Source organism: Chiloscyllium plagiosum, unplaced genomic scaffold (assembly GCF_037043375.1).
Source record: "Chiloscyllium plagiosum isolate Xiang-an unplaced genomic scaffold, Cpla_swu_hap1 HiC_scaffold_30, whole genome shotgun sequence".
Lineage (NCBI taxonomy): Eukaryota > Metazoa > Chordata > Chondrichthyes > Orectolobiformes > Hemiscylliidae > Chiloscyllium > Chiloscyllium plagiosum.
Genome location: NW_028270168.1, coordinates 18,655,094 through 18,673,236, shown reverse-complemented (window position 1 = coordinate 18,673,236; position 18,143 = coordinate 18,655,094). Strand labels below are relative to the sequence as shown.

The 18,143-nt window shown below is 40.4% G+C and overlaps 1 protein-coding gene across 5 annotated transcripts in view; it reads right to left on the bottom strand.

Annotated features, from left to right (window-relative positions):
* rps6ka1 (ribosomal protein S6 kinase a, polypeptide 1) overlaps positions 1-18,143 on the bottom strand; it is a 216,073-nt gene that overhangs the window by 77,935 nt on the left and 119,995 nt on the right. For all 5 annotated transcript variants that reach the window (XR_015752135.1, XM_043717494.2, XM_043717496.2 and 2 more), the window contains 3 exons: positions 2,144-2,260; positions 819-900; positions 563-643 (listed from right to left, as the gene is read on the bottom strand). Coding sequence is in view for 4 of the 5 variants with exons in the window: in XM_043717494.2 (XP_043573429.1) it covers positions 563-643; positions 819-900; positions 2,144-2,260 (280 nt within the window). In the remaining variant the exon portion in view is untranslated. The remainder of the gene's footprint in view (positions 1-562; positions 644-818; positions 901-2,143; positions 2,261-18,143) is intronic.

Below are 18,143 nucleotides of genomic sequence, written 5' to 3'. Positions count from 1 at the left end.
GCATGCCTTCCAACCAATTATAGACCTTCACTTTTGTTCTTTCTTCCCTTCTAACATTCCCTACTTGTACATTTGTTTAGAATCTAGATATTTTTTCTCAATTATAGCGGAAGTTAAATATGCTGAAACACAAATGCTTTATCCACAGATGCCACTAGGGTTGCTAATTATTTCCAGCATTTTCTGTCCTTTTTCAGATTTCCAGCATCCACTTTTACTGGATTATTTGTTCCAAACTTTAATAAACAAACTGAATCCTGAGAAATAAATAAAGGTTTAAAAAGACATTTTGGAACTGACTTAAGTCTGCCTGCCATCATATGAAGCTTTACACCACCCATGTGTATATAATCACCGTAACAGTGCTTCAGCTTATCAAATGGAACCTCTAGTGACAAAGATTAACTCTGTTCAATGCAGAAGTTGTCCAATCTTGTCAAATACAAAAATCATTATTAGTGCAACAGGCTGACCAGATCTTATCAGCCTATTACTTTTTCAGTCTAAATCATACCAGTACTTTGTTGTTGTTGCCTACCAAGAGATTAAAAACAAAACTCACCATAATGCAGCTTCACTATGAATGGATGATTTACATCCACCAAGATGTCTCGTTCCAATTTAGTCCGGACACGATCCCGAACTGAAATAAAGCAAAATTGTGACTGAAACAAGGCTAAACACATCATAGCAGATACCCAATACAAAATCCAAGACACATTAATATTGCTTTCTCCCCAGCCTCAAAAGACCTGCATAAGCCCTTCTGCTAATTCTTCGATGATCAAAGTTCCTTAGTGTGCTCAGCAAGATCCTACCTTTCAATGTTGCTTTTTTCAGAACCTTCATAGCATAGAGCTGACCTGCATCAGGTGCTTTGATCTTTCTCACCAGAAACACCTGTAAATGCAATATATAAACTATAAATTATAGCTTCTGTTGGACCACTCAAGGATTCTATAATAAGTCAGGAAGCCCAAGTGAAAAGGAATATTATTTATTATTGAGCACTGAAACAGAGCTACTACTTGGGACATACATAGGTTAGTCCCAGCCCGAGACAGACAGGTCTACAGATCCATCCCTGGGTCTGCTTTATAGAGGGTTCAGGTAATGAATTCTAGCAGAGCAGACCATTACCTGTTACCAAGGGAACTCACTGAGAGATTAATTAGTAATTCTGCACAGGCCCTATAGGGGTTCTCTCAGGTTCCTTAACGAGAGATTGTTTTTTGAGGTGTTAAGAAGGCTTATATACTCTCATGACTCCAAGAGATATAAGAGTAGAAACCTTGGTAAGGCTCCTCAAGTTATCAGTAAAATTAAGAAGGTTAAGAGTTAGAAAAATGCTCATTTTATGGAAAAACAAAATGATTTTCACAGGGGAAACAGCCAGAGATAATTCACATCCATTACAGAGTTGTAAATATAAATGATAGCTGTTAAGAACCAAAACCATAAGACAAAACAGTATTCTAAAACAGTCAACAATGCTCTCTTTAGAGAGCAGGTAACGTTATAGCATACTTATCAAACATTCAAGAAACATTCAGGATTTAACTATTGAATTAGGAAGCATTTTGAACCAAATTACAAATCTAGGAGGCCGTTTGCTCTTTGAGTCAATCAGGATTTTTAAAAATCAATGGAAAAGATATTAAATTGCTAAGTGCAGTTCATGCAAGATTAACATTTCATATTCTGGCCTACATGTGGCTCCAGGCTATAGAATTTTAAGATTTCATAAATTTACAAAATTGGGAATATATTTATGATGTGATCGATAATGGCTGCAAACAAATTATATTTCTTTCGTGCCAACTGTTGAAAAATGTAGAAATCATAGTAGTTTTGATCAGGTAGGATGTTAAAAAGTTGAAAGATTGAAATCTGTCCAAATCCACGTGCTTCAATTTTTAACAAAGCAGGGTGTGGGGCTGGATGATTTATCTGTAGCCTGATGGAAACCAAAAGATAGGTCTAGAGATGGTGTTAACTGGAAAAAGCAGAATAATCACCAACAGGTGCCACAATGTGCCTTAGGGGGAACATGACCCCCTCACTGACCCTTCCAATCTCTCCCCATTGACATCTCTAAGCTCCTTCTCAAGGTTAGGGTGCTGAAGTCACAAGATGCACTGACCTTTCCAAAGGATCCCTGACCAAGTACTTTCAACAACTCAAAGTGAGATGGATCTGCTTTCTCTGACCCCTCTTTCACGTGATGTGTGATGTTGATCTCTTTTACATTTCCTTCGTCCTGAAATACAAAATCAGCCTGTTAAGAAGCAAATATTCCCAACTCACTCTATTCACATTCACAACAAAAGGAGCCTTCACAGCAAAAGGAGGCTTCTGCTGCCCATGAGCTAAATCTTAGAACTTTATATGTCACAGTGATGCACATGGTCGCAGATCAGCCATGATCCCACTGAACAGAGAATAAGGATCAAGAAACTAAACAGCATACTCTCATCAATGTGTTCCAATGATACAGTGGTGCAGGACTAACAACTTTTAATAGAATGGTAAGCATCAGAGATTGATAGTCAATGCCTGATTATGCCTTTTCAAAGCCAAATACTATACAACTCATTTTCAAAGCAATTTTCGTTGACCCATTCCTCAAAAGTCATTTCCCTGGGTCCTCCATCTTGAAGCCATCACCACATCGCTGACATCCATTTTCTCTCTAAAAAAACTGGCAATATTGTTGTATCTCAAACACATGTCCATCTCTCAGAACTTGCTGAATCTCTCTGATCAGGCTTTTCCCCTGCCACAGTATTGAAATGTGAAAATCAAAGTCACAAATGATTTTCTTTGTGACTGTGTACTATTCAATCTCACTCATATAGTCAAAGAGTCATAGAGTTGTACAGCACGGAAACAGAGCCTTTGGTCCAATTCGTCCATGTTGAGTAGATATCCCAAACCAATCTAGTCCCATTTGCCAGCATTTGGCCCATATCCCTCTAAACCCTTCCTATTTATATATCCATCTGGGTGCCTTTTAAATGTTGTAATTGTACCAGCCATCACCACTTCCTCTGGCAGCTCATTCCATACATGCACCACCCTCTGAGTGAAAAAGTTGCCCCTTAGGTCCCTTTTATATCTTTCCCCCCCCCCCCCCCACCTCACCCTAAATCTATGCCCTCTAATTATAGACTACTCCACCCCAGGGAAAAGATCTTGTTTATTATCCTATCCATAGACTTCATGATTTTATAAACCTCCATGAGGTCACCCCTCAGCCTTCAATGTTCCAGGGAAAACAGCCCCAGCCTATTCAACCTCTCCTTATAGCTCAAATCCTTCAACCCTGGCAACATCCTTGTAAATCTTTTGTGAACCCTTTCAAGTTTCACAACATCTTTACGATAGGATATTGCACAAGTGGTCTAACCAACATCCTGTACAGCCGCAACATGACCTCCCAACTCCTATATCAAATGTTCTGATCAATAAAGAAAAGCATGCTAAAACCTTCTTCACTATCTTACCTATCTCCGACTCTACTTTCAAGGAGCTTTCAGGGAAAAGACTTTGTCTATTTATCCTATTCATGCCCCTCATAATTTTGTAAACCTCTATAAGGTCCGACGCTCCAGGGAAAACAGCCCCAGCCTGTTCAGCATCTCCCTATAGCTCAAATTCTCCAACCCTGGCAACATCCTTGTAAATCTTTTCTGAACCCTTTCAAGTTTTACAATATCTGTCCGATAGGAAGGAGACCAGAATTGCACGCAATATTCCAACAGTGACCTAACCAATGTCCTGTACAGCCACAACATGACCTCCCAACTCTTGTACTCAATACTCTGACCAGTAAAGGAAAACATACCAAACGCCTTCTGCACTATCCTATCGACCTGCGACTCCACTTTCAAGGAGCTTTAAATCTGCACTCCAAGGTCTCTTTATTCAGCAAAACTCCTTAGCACCTTACTATTAAGTGTATAAGTACGGCTAAGATTTGTTTTCTCAAAATGCAGCACCTCGCATTTACCTAAATTAAATTCCATCTGCCACTCCTCAGCCCATTGGCCCAACGGATCAAGATCCTGTTGTAATCTAAGATAACCTTCTTCGCTGTCCACTGCACCTCCAATTTTGGTGTCATTTGTAAACTTATTAACTATACCTCCTATGTTCATATCTAAATCAATTATATAAATGATGACAAGTAGTGAACCGATCCTTGTGGCATTCCACTGGTCACAGGCCTCCAGTCTGAAAAGGAACCCTCCACCACCAACCTCTGTCTTCTACCTTTAAGTCAGTACTACATCCAAATAGCTCGTTCTCCCTGTATTCCATGAAATCTAACCTTGCTAACCAATCTCCCATGGGGAACCTTGTCAAAAGCCTTACTAAAGTACATATAGATCACATCTACCGCTCTGCCCTCATCAATCCTTTGTTACTTTTTCAAGTTCGTGAGACATGATTTCCCATGCACAAAGCCATGTTGATAATCCCGAATCAGTCCTTGTCTTTCCAAGTATGTGTAAAAAAGGGTGGCACGGTAGCTTAGTGGTTAGCACTGCTGCCTCACAGCACGAGGGACCCAGGTTCAATTCCAGCCTCAGGCGACTGTCTGTGTGAAGTCCACACATTCTCCCCCTGTCTGCGTTGGTTTCCTCCCACAGTCCAAAGTCATGCAGGTCAGGTGAATTGGCCATGCTAAATTGCCCATTGTGTTAGATGTGTTAGTCAGAGGGAAATGGGTCTGGGGGGTTACTCTTCGGAAGATCAGTGTGGACGTGTTGGGCCAAAGGGCTTGTTTCCACACTGGAGGGAATCTAATCTAAGTCCTGTCCCTCAGGATTCTCTCCAACACCTTGCCCACCACTGACGTCAGGCTCACCGGTGTATAGTTCCCTGGCTTGTCATTACCACCTTTCTTAAATAATGGCATCACGTTAGCCAACCTCCAGTCTTCTGGCACCTCACCTGTGACTATCGATGATACAAATATCTCAACAAGGGGCCAAGCAATGTCTTCCCTAGCTTCCGACAGAGTTCTAGGGTACACCTGATTAGGTCCTGGGGATTTATCTACCTTTATGCATTTCAAGACATCCAGCACTTGCACCTCTGTAATATGGACATTTTTCAACATGTCACCATTTATTTCTTCACATTCTATATCTTCCATGTCCTTCTCCACAGTAAACATTGATGCAAAATACTTGTTTCCTCTCTTCCCCAACTCTTGCAGCTCCACACAAAGGATGCCTTGCTGATCCATGAGACGCCCTTTTGTTCCCTAGTTACCCTTTTGTCCTTAAGGTATTTGTAAAAACCCTTTGGATTCTCCTTAATCCTATTTGCCAAAGCTATCTCCTGCCCCTTTTTTGCCCTCCTGATTTCCCTCTTAGGTATAGTCCTACTGCCTTTATACTCTTCTAAGGACTCACTCGATCGCACCTGTCTATATCTGACATATACTGCCTTCTTTTCCTTAACCAAACCCTCAGCTTCCCTTGTCATCCAACATTCCCTATGCCAACCAGTCTTTCCTTTCACCCTAACAGGAATATACTGTCCCTGGACTCTTGTTATCTTATGTCTGAAGGCTTCCCATTTTCAAGCTGTCCATTTATCTGCAAACATCTGCCCTCATTCAGCTTTTGAAAGTTAGAGTCATAGAGATGTACAGCATGGAAAAAGCCCCTTCAGTCCAACCCGTCCATGCCGACCAGATATCCCAACCCAATCTAGTCCCACCTGCCAGCACCCGGCCCATATCCCTCCAAACCCTTCCTAGTCCATATACCCATCCAAATGCCTCTTAAATGTTGCAATTGCACCACTTCCTTTGGCAGCTCATTCCACACACGTACCACCCTCTGTGTGAAAACGTTGCCCCTTAGGTCTCTTTTATATCTTTCCCCTCTCACCCTAAACATATACCCTCTAGTTCTGGACTCCCTGACACCAGGGAAAAGACTTTGCCTATTTATCCTATCCACGCCCCTCATAATTTTGTAAACCTCTATAAGGTCACCCTTAGCCTCCGACACTCCAGGGAAAACAGCCCCAGCTTGTTCAGCCTCTCCCTGTAGCTCAGATCCTCCAATCCTGGCAACATCCTTGTAAATCTTTTCTGAACCCTTTCAAGTTTCACAACATCTTTGCGATAGGAAGGAGACCAGAATTTCACGCAATATTCCAACAGTGGCCTAACCAATGTCCTGTACAGCCGCAACATGACCTCCCAACTCCTGTACTCAATATTCTGACCAATAAAGGAAAGTATACCAAACACCTTCTTCACTATCCTATCTACCTGCCACTCCACTTTCAAGGACCTATGAACCTGCACTCCAAGGTCTCTTTGTTTAGCAACACTCCCTAGGACCTTACCATTAAGTATATAAGTCCTGAAAATTTAACCTTCCTCCCATTTAGAACTTCAACTGTTAGATCTGGTCTATCCTTTTCCATCACTATTTTAGAACTAATAGAATTATGGTTGCTGGCCCCAAAGGGCTCCCCCACTGACAACTCAGTCACCTGCCCTGTCTTATTTCCCAAGAGTGAGTCAGGTTTTGCACCTTCTCTTGTAGGTACATCCACATACTGACTCAGAACATTTTCTTGTACACACTTAACAAATTCCTCTCCATCTAAACCCTTAACACTATGGCAGTCCCAGTCTATGTGTGGAAAGTTAAAATCCCCTACCATAACGACCCTATTATTCTTACAGATAACTGAAATCTCTTTACAAATTTGCTTCTCAATTTCCCACTGACTATTAGAGCGTCCATAATAAAATCCCAATCGGGTAATCATCCCTTTCTTCTTTCTTAGTTCCACCCAAATAACTTCCTTGGATGTATTTCTGGGAATATCCTCCCTAAGTACAGCTGTAATGCTATCCCAAATCAAAAACAGCACTCTCCCTCCTCTCTTGCCTCACTTTCTATCCTTCCTATAGCATTTGTAACCTGGAACATTAAATTGCCAGTCCTGTCCATCCCTAAGCCACATTTCTGTAATTGCTGTGATATCCTAGTCCAATGTTCCTAATCATACCCTGAGTTCATCTGCCTTCCCTGTTAGGCCTCTTGCATTGAAATAAATGCAGTTTAATTTATCAGTCCTACCTTGGTCTCTGCTTTGTTCCTGCCTGTCCTGACCATTTGACTCACTTCTTTTCTCAACTGTACCAATCTCAGATTGACCTGTTTCCTCAAAATGTCCTGGGTCTCCCCCTACCCCCCACCCCTACCACCACCACCACGACCTTACTAGTTTAAATCCACCCGAGCAAATCTCCCTGACAGTATATTATAATTCAGGTGTAATCCATCCTTATGTACAGATCACTTCTACCCCAGAAGAGATTCCAATGATCCAAAAATGTGAATCCTTCTCCCGTACACCAGCTCCTCAGCCACGCATTCATCTGCTCTGTCCTCCTATTCCTACCCTCACTAGCTCTTAGTACCAGGAGTATTCCAGATATTACTCCCCTCGAGGACCGCTTTTAAAAATTCCTACCTAGCTTTCTATATTCTCCCTTCAGAATCTCATCCTTTTCCCTTCCTATGTCGTTCATACCAATGTGTACAATGACCTCCTGCTGGTCCCTCTCTCCTTTGAGAACATTCTGCATCCTCTCTGAGACATCCTTGATTCTGGCACCAGGGAGACAACACACCATTCTGTTTTTTCGCTGCTGGCCACAGAAATGTCTGTCTGTGCCCCTGACTAGAGAGTCCCCTAACAGAATCGATTGCTTGGAACTTGATGTACCCCTCATTACATTAGAGCCAGTCTTGATACCAGAAACTTGGCTGTTCATGCTTCATTCCCCTGAAAGTCCATCATCCCCTACATTTTCCAAAACAGCATACTTATTTGAAATGGGGATAGCCACAGAAGACTCCTGTACTACCCGCCTACCTGTCCTACCTTTCTTGGAGTTAAACAATCTACCTGCCTGTATCTGCAGCTTTTCTCCCTTCCTATAACTGTCATCCATCACACCCACAGCTCTTGTAAATTCCTCATTACCTTAACTGTCGCTCCAACCGATCCATTTGATCTGACAGGATTTGCAACCAATGACATTTATTGCAGATATAATCCTCAGTAACCCTTGAAATCTCCCAAAACTCCCACGTCCAACAAGAAGAGCATATCAGTCTACTAAAGGCCATTTTGCTCCTTCCAATCTATAATCTCAGAAAATAGCACTGTCCTATTGCTCTACAAAACACTGTCCCAGATTAACTTAATATTTATGGCTTATATTTTAAAACTTTAATCAAGAGACAGATCCCAATAAAAAACATATAATCAAGAAAGAACCCACTCTACTCACTATTGTAGATTTACAGCAAGACCATACTTAAAACTTTTCAGGTGGCACGGTGGCTCAGTGGTTAGCACTGCTGCCTCACAGCACCAGGGACCAGGTTCGATTCCAGCCTCGGGTGACTGTGAGGACTTTGCACATTCTCCCAGTGTCTGTGTGGGTTTGCTCCGGTTTCCTCCCACAGTCCAAAGATGTGCAGGTCAGGTGAAATGGCCATGCTAAATTGCCCATAATGTTAGGTGCATCAGTAAGTGGGAAATGGGTCTGGGTGGGTTATTCTTTGGGGGGTCGGTGTGGACATGTTGGGCTGACGGGCCTGCTTCTACACTGTACAGAATCTAATCTAATCAAAACTATTTACTTATCTGTTTCTGTGCTGTGACCTCTCCTAAACAGGTTCTTCCAAGATCAGTTGTGAATTTCGCTGTTGGTTAAGTTTTCCTAGACACGCTCTGATACCCAGCGATATATGAATTCAAACAGCAAAGGCAGTAACTGCGCAGATTCACTGCTGTATCAGTAAGCAGTGTAGATTTCTTTCTCTCTTTCCCTTCAGACCATGTGCTTGCTACCTTTGTTTGTCTTTCTCCACTTTTTTTTCAAATTTCCAAAACAATTGCAACAGCATATAAAACAGTAATTACTGCTCCTGGAATTCGAAGAAATCACCTCCAATATCTAAAATACCTCAAAAAAAGGAGCAACCTGTTACAGCCAGAAACTTTTCCTGTCCTCCATTTTGGATTACCAGAATCCTTAATTTACCACTCCTACAACCTTTCTGTATACTCTGGCATGGATTAAAAAATTATCCACCTGCAATATCTTTCTCTCTTGTCGAACTGAATGGGAATGTATTCATTTGGCTCATACGAAAACATGAATAAGAGTAGGTCCTTGGCTCTTTGGCTTCCTTTGCCATTCAATAAAATTATGGCTGATCAGATTTTAACCTCAATCCTCCATTCCTGAATATCCCCAATAATCTTTCATCTCCTGGGTAATCAATCATCTATCTACCTCTGCCTTAACAATATTTAAAGATTCTGCATCCATCACTTTCAGAATTCCAAAGATACACAACCCATTGAGGGGATAAAAGAACTTTCATCATCTCTGGTCTAATTGGGTGATCCCTATTTTTAAACTATGACCCCTAGTTTGAAATTATCCGATGATCATTTCAACATTCATCCAGTCAAGATCCCTCAGGATCTTATATGTTTCAAATGTGTCTCACTGGATCTTCTAAACTATAGATGACATGGGCTTTGCCTGCCCAGCCTTTTCCTGTAAGGCAATCTACTATTCCAAGTATTAGTTTAGTAAACATTCTCTGAGCTATCTTCAACACTTCCTTCCATAAGTATAGTGATCTATATGCCAGATATGGTCTCACCAATGCCCTCACAATAAACCATAATATTCTATTAGCTTTCCTATATATTTCCTGTACTTGCACATTAACTTTCTGTGATTCATGCACTAAGACACCCAGGTCTCTCTGCACCTCATAGCTTGACAACCTCTCAGCATTTAGGTAATCTGCTTCTTTTTTATTTTTTCTATCATAATGGACAATTTCACACTTTCCCACTTGCCAACTCACTTAATCTATCTATATCGCTTTGTAGACTCCTTATGTCCCATTCATAACTCATATTCCTATCTATCTTTGTGTCTTCAGCAAATTTAACTGGTTGTTGGTTAAGTTTTCCTAGACACGCTCTGATACCCAGCGATATATGAATTCAAACAGCAAAGGCAGTAAAGCGTTGGTCCCTTCATCCAAAAGGTAACCAGTCATATCCCCCCCACATCCTCTCTTGTCCCTGCACTGTTAACTCTCAAGTCCCAAAGTAGCATACCTATACTTCCCTTACCTCTATGCACTGACAAAGTCATGACAGCTAACAGATGCCAAGCTCGGTGGAGAGACTGAAATCAAAACACATAACTTTTCTTTTGTGGAGCGGGTTTACTAACTTCAGTAACTTATTTCTTTCATCGCCCACTCAGAGTTACAGGTACTTTTATGTGTGCTCAGACAATTACTAGTCACTGCATGTTTCTTTTTAACCTTACAAATAGGCACCACAAATGTAACAATGCCATTAACTAGACACTAACAGCTGGATCACCTGCACATGCATGTTGATGATCTCTGGGTTTACCTTTCAAACAACTTTTCAACTCCTGAACTACTTTTGGGTTGCCTATCTGCTGGTTCAACATCTAGTATTGGATGAACCAATCTTCTTGTCACTTCTGGCCTCAACTATTCGAAAACTCTCCTAGTCAGCCTCCCATGTATTTAGATTTATGAAAGATTGTGCTGCAATTTATTAAAACACATTCTAATCACCATTATGCTTGCTGATCTACATTGGCTTTTGCCAGTTCCATCACCTTCAATTTTAGGCATTTGGTATGCTTTCCTTTATTGGTCAGAGTATTGAGTACAGGAGTTGAGAGGTCATGTTGCGGCTGTACAGGACATTGGTTCAGCCACTGTTGGAATATTGCGTGCAATTCTGGTCTCCTTCCTATCGCAAAGCTGTTGTGAAACTTGAAAGGGTTCAGAAAAGATTTACAAGGATGTTGCCAGGGTTGAAGGATTTGAACTATGGGAAGAGGCTGAACAGGCCGGAGCTGTTTTCCCTGGAGTGTCGGAGGCTGAGGGATGACCTTATAGAGGTTTATAAAATCATGAGGGACATGGATAGGATAAATAGGCAAAGTCTTATCCCTGGGTGGGGGGAGTTCAGAACTAGAGGGCATATGTTTAGGGTGAGAGGGGAAAGATATAAAAGGGACCTAAGGGGCAACCTTTTCACACAGAGGGTGGTACGTGTATGGAATGAGCTGCCAGAGGAAGTGGTGGAGGCTCGCACAATTGCAACATTTAAAAGGCATCTGGATGGGTATGTGATTAGGAAGGGTTTGGAGGGATATGGTCCAGGTGCTGGCAGGTGGGACTAGGTTGCATTAGGATATCTGGTCGACATGGACAAGTTGGACCAAAGGGTGTGTTTCCATGCTGTACATCTCTATAACTCTATGACTCTAAAGTGAGCACTGTTTTATTCAAGTCCCTGCATTGTCTCATTTCTACTCATCTGGCTCTGTTACAGCTAATCTCCAACTGTGACCTTTTATGCATCCCTAACTCCTTTACCCAGAAACTGTCAGGCATATCTTCAGCTGTTAAGGAGCTAAGTACTAAAATTCGCCTCTTAAAATCTTGGTCCCCCTATATAACACTAATTAAAATCTACTTCTTTGACCACAGTTTTAATTATCTCTTTTGATCTCCCTTCAGCTCAAATGTCAATTTTTGTCTGATTATTATTCTTTTGAAATGCATTGGGACATTTCCCTATCTTAAAAGTATTGCATAAATGCAATTTATATTTTAGTTAGGTATAAATGAGCGAATTAATCCACAACAAGACATAATTATGGCTTTTCTATGGCTCTTAACTGTCTCTCAAATTATTCCAGAGACCTGCACCTAATGCCAACTCCAGATGGAAGAACATTTCAGATAACATTCATGCCATTAAAGTTGAGTTTACCTTTGATCAATTTGGATACAAGTACTGCACCTTAATTTGAAATATTTTTCACCTCACTCCTTATAGGACATTGTAATGTTCCCATCATTTTTGTCCTTTCAAGGGCCAAAAATCCAGGTTTTTCTAACTTTTCCTAATAACTTAATCCTAATATTGGAAATCAAATTTATGACGCCTCTCTGCACCACTGTATTTTGTCCTTGTATTTTGGTTACCAGAACTGAACATAATACAGAAGAAACCACCTGGTCAGAACAATATACATTTACATAGGACCAGATAATAAAGCAAAATTATTATTTGACAGGAACATTGTTCGAAAAATAAATACCATATAGAAATGTCTGATGGCCTCAGGCTTGGGCTTTAATTTAAGAATTCTGTTTTCTCTAATTGCAGCTATCCAATACTTTCCCCTGTTTTGCTCATAGTGCCACAATGAAGCAAGGAGGAGTCAGCTGACTGCTCACTTTTCAATCTTCCTGATCAATCGCAGCAAAGGTTTGAAGTTTTTTAACATGGAGCTATACCTTTCTCCAAGCAAAAAAGGTAAATAACTGATAGAGAACCTTTCACAAGCTTTTCTTGAGTTAAAATAAAGAATAAATTTATTTCTTATTAAGCCCACAAACAAACATACATACAAAATGAAATGGGATTGGGTTCAGTAGAAAAGGATGTAAAATGAATTTACAATTTAGAGCAGAAAATGGAGGCAGCAGCGTGAGAAGCAGAGAATGAAATAGAGGGAGAAGCAGCAACAATAGATGATTGACATCTGATTTCAGTTCCAGTGTGGTACAAATAGTAATACTAGCAGCAATGAATTCCTGTTCCAGTGTGTTGGCAAGAGGTACAGCATTTTATGCCTCCCATCAAATGACCTGGATGGTTTTATTGACCTTGAGTAAAATGTTAATTTCAATTCATATTGCCAATTGTTTAATCCATTTAAGTTTCATGAAACTTGACCAACCTGTGTGGGTGAGGTGATGCCTGTGGTTATTTTATGTCAGTGTTTTTGGTCCCTTTGTAAAAGCATTTCAGTTCACAAACATCCCAGGTATTAAATTGACTGATGGGATTCAAAGATCGGTAGACAGTGGGGTACTGGTAACTCACTGAACTCATAATCCAAAACCTCAGGCTAATGTTCTGGGTACAGGGGTTTGAAAACCACCATGGCAGATGGTATAATTTGAATTGCTACCCAAATGTTAGACCCTGGGTTACCATTCTTGATAGTCATTAAAAACCCATCTAGTTCAATAAGGCCCTTTGCAGAAGAAAATTTGCCGTTCTGGCCTTGCTTGGCTTACATGAGTCCAAACCCCACAACAATATTATTGACTCTTAATTACCCTTTGAAATGGCCTTCTGAGCCACTCAGTATATTAGAAGCTGATGGATCACCCAGCAAAGACAAATCCACCAAAAACAACAAAAGCAAACATAGCCTCGGTGACCATGTAAAGCTCTTCCTAACAATAGGCTAGAGGCATGTGCCAAAATTGGGATAGCCATTTTAGTCAAATAACAACCTGACATTGTCAAACCACAGCGTCATAGCTTACAATGTTCCAGATACCATCATCACTAACCCTGAGTATGCAACTGTCCCACCAGCAGGACAGACCCACCATAGGTTGGCAAAATAGCATGCATTCAGGAAGGAGACAAGAAGCTTCAACATTGACTCCATGTCCCAAATCTCATGACATCAGGTCAAATAGGGGCAAGCAAACCTCCAGCTACTGTCTGCCCTCAGCTGATGAATCGGAATCCCTCCATATTGACCACTACTTGAAAGAAGGACTAAAAGTCATAAGACTACTCTGGGAGAGGGAACATTAATATCCTTCACTGAGGGTGGCACCATTACTGACTCAGCTGAGTGAGCTTTAAAGGAGCTAGCTATTAGACTGTGTCTGGCCAGGTGGTGAAGAAATCAACAAATCAGGAAATCTACTTGACTTCATTCTCATTAACCTACCTATCACCTATACATCTGACCATAACAGTATTGGTATCTGAACAGTCAATGTGGAGACAAAGTTCTATCATCATGGTGAGGTTACCTTCTGTTTCCTGTGCACAATTACAGTGCTAAAGTTCCTCATCAAGCTGTTGCATGACAGTTACAACACTGTCATCTATCCAACTAAGTGGGAAATTGTCCAGGTATGTCCCGTCCACAAAAAGCAAGGTAAATCCAACAGGGGCATTAACCACTCTAGCAGCATACCATTGATGCTCAGCAAAGTGATGGAAAGGGTTGCCGACAGTGTCATCAAGTAGCACTTGCAAAGGAATAATCTGTTTACTGATGCTGAGTTTGTGATTTGTATGTTCCTGACATCATTAAGATTTTGGTTCAAATATGGACAAAAAAGCTGAACTCAAAAGGAGGTGCAAATGACTGCTCTTGATCTCCAGGCAGCAATCTACAGAATATGGCAACAAGGAGTATAGCAAAACTGGAGTCAATGAAAATCGGGGGTAAAACTCTCTGCTGGTTGGAGTCATGCCTAGTTCAAAGGAAGATGGTTGTGCTTGTCGGAAATAAATAATCTCAGTCCAGGGACAACACTCTAGGAGCTCTTCAGGGTAGTGTCCTTGATCAAATCACCATTAACTGCTTCATCAAGACCTCCCTCCACCATAAAATCACAAGTGGTGATATTTGCTGATGATTATAGAATGTTCAGCACTACTTACAGCTCCTCAGATACTGAAGCAGTCTGTATCTATATGCAGCAAGACCTGGACACTATTCAGGATTGGGCTGATAAGTTACAATTATATTTGTACCATGCAAGTGTTTGACAATGATCATCAAGATGCACTGCGGTACCTCACCAAGGTTCCTTCAAAAACACCTTTGAAACTCACTATCTTATCACTTAGAAGGATAGAGACAGCAGATGCTTGGGTACTATGCAGCAAAACTTGGACAATATCCAGATTTGGGGTGACAAGTGGCAAATAATGTTCAGGCCATGCAAGTGCCAGGCAATAACCATCTTAAACAATAGAGCATTTAAAGACAACACCATCATTGAATCCCCACGAACAACATCCTCAAGGTTTCCATTGACTAGAAACTGAATTGGACTAGTCATGTAAGTACTGTTGCTATAAGAGTAGGTGAGAGGCCAGGAACCAGTGACTCACCTCCTGACTCCCCACAGAGATCGGCCACCCTTGATCTTTATCCAATGTCAAATGACTGCTTCCTTATCTGAGGAGTCAGAAATAGTGAACATTTTGAGATTAACCATGATCCCCCCCCTTCTGAAGTTATGAGGGAGGTAAGTCATTGACAAAGAAGCTGAAGATGGTTGGGCCAGAGACATTACTCAGGGGAACTCCTGCACAGATGTCCTGGAGCTGAGATGACTGACCTCAAACACCTGCAACCATCTACCTTTGTGGCAGGCGTGACCCCAATCAACATTGAGTTTTCCCCTGTTTCCCATTCATTCCCATTTTCCTAGTGCTTCTTGATATCACACTTGTTCAAATGTAGCCTTGTTGTCAAGGGCAATCACTCTCACCCCATTGCCACAGAACAGCAACACCACTTTGTGGAGAAGAAGGCATCAAGAGTTAAAAATAGTTTTAAATTAGAAGCACTTGTCTTTCCTGTCAGAAATAGAAATATCTAATGTTATAGAAAAAAAGTTTAGCAGGTATCAATGGAGCTCAATTATGCAAATATTAATTTAACAATTTGAACATTTTAATTCTGCTTACAGTACATTTCTTCCTTCTCCTTTTTTGTCTAGTTTCACTTTCTATTATTTTAGCAGTAGCTAGTATACTCTATTCTGATTGAGAACCAGTCCTCCAGTCTGAAAGTCAAAACTATATTTAAAAATTATGGTGTGAAAAGTGCCTGCAGAAAACATCCTTTACATTTCCTCATTATTTTTAACATTATTCCATAAAGAGCAGATACAGCAGGCATAGAAGTGCGCAGACATGATGATGATGTTTTTATGACTGAGTATATAGTCACATACAGAGTAACAAAATCCAACCATAGATGAAGGCAAAAAAGAAGTAAAAGCTCTGTGTAATCATAAAAATTCACAGACTGAGGTGAGTGGGGAGGAGTGAAGAGTACATCAACAGTTCAGAAAATCACATAACTGCACTGACTGTAATGCATAACAAAAGAATAACTACAGGCATGAAGTTGTGAAGATCTGTAATTGATCCAGTGTAAGCAGATGTACTAGTGGCATTCAATGATATGTTGAAATTATAATGACAAGTCACCACATAAGAAATACAAAAGTCTTTAATTGTAGATGGGACTTCAGCTTTGCTGGCATTATCCCTAGCTGCCCTCCTAAATCACTGTAGTTCATGCAGTATAGATATAGTTTGTTGTTAGAAAAGACATTTCAGGATTTTGACCCTGTGATATGGAGAAATTGCCAAATGGTTTCTGTGCCAGGATAACGTGATGTAGAGAACTTAAAGATAATGGTTTTCCCATCCATCTATTATTTTAGACTATCTTGATGTTAGCATTTGAGGATTTGATTAGGCAAGTAGTTTTGGCAGTGCACCTTGTTGCCACCATGTGCCAATGATGGATGAAGTGAGTGCTTACTAATGAATATTAATCAAGAAGGAATTAATTAAGGTACACTTTGGCATGTGGGTCATTGCAAAGAAAAGGAGGGTGGGGGTGTACTGTGCATTTGCGAAAAAGAAGGATTGAAGATATGGGACAAACCGAGTCCCAACAATGACAACTGGGAACATGGGAAAACCACCTCAAAATTGGAATGGTCCCATAAAATCTGGAATAGCTGATTAATTTGGTGCCAACCACCTTGATGTTATTGGCACTCATCCAAGCAAGTGGACACTTACTTGTCCCTTGTATTTAGTGAAGGGGTACAGGAGGTAAGTTATATGTTAGAATCTTCAGCTTCTCCCCTACTCTTATGTCTACAATACTTATGTGGCTGCTCCAGTTAGGTTTGTAGTTAAAGTTTTGATGGTGGTGTATTCAGCAGAGTTGTAGTCTCTCTTTTTGCCTGGAAACTTTTGTGACATATTAAGTATTTGCCACTTATCACCAAAAACCTGAATGTTATTCAGGTTTTCTGCAAGCCTGGATCTCTTCATTATTGAGGAATTGTGAGTGGAACTGAATAATGTTCAATGCTGACTCGTGTTGGAAGGAAGGGGGCTGATGAAGTCACTAAAGATTGTTAGGTCTACAGAATTGTCTTGAGGAACACTGCTTGCAGAACTGAATAATTCACAAATGTAAGTCAATGATATGTTAACATCTGATGCTAAAGTAGTTTTCACCTTAATCCTTAAGAGGGCCCTCCATCTTAAACATTTCATAGTTAACACTTAACATCAGAAATATGAACTCTGACAACACATACTAAATAAATCTTACCCTGCATTAATACAGTTCACCCCTCAGCTCAACATTACAAGAATATGAAAGCTATTAGTGCTGATAGATGATGTCAGCGCTAATAGCTGATAAGAAGTACCTTAATTTCCCACTTCCTTCCTGAGCTGTCTATTTAAAAACATATTTACATTAACAGCTTGGTGACACTTGCAACTGTTATTGAGATGCCATTTATGTAGTAACTTGCTCCTGCCATTTATGTACAATCTTTTTTGGATGAAGGTAATATTAGAAGCTGAGGTACATAAGTCTAGAGAAAGATTTTGGACTACTTTTAAACAGGTGACAAAAAAAACTGCAATGCTGTTAATTAGGAATCTGTAGCGCATAGGACTATTTTATCTGGATGGCAATGGAGGCCATTAATATATCTTATATATTGCTATAAGTCCTGTTGAGACTAATAACTTTTTAAAAAGAATTCCAACTTGTAGTAAATAGCTGATAGAATGATACATCAATATTTCACATGTTATGTCAATTACTACAACAAAAATCAAAAACAAATCTGACTTTGGGGATAATTTATTCTTTAATCCAAAGAATGGAATAGCCACCTACTAATTCTTAGCCCAATCGAAAGAACACACTTGACATGTATACCTTACACTTTCCTTTACTTGTGCTATAAATTTTTCTCAGAATCCATCTGAAGTGACTCTTCCTTTTGAGGGTTTATTCCTTTTTTTTAAATTCAGCCTGGCAACTAGCAACCTTAGTACAGTCATTCACAGTGAGGTTTTACTATCCTGGAGAATCTCCCTCTGGACCA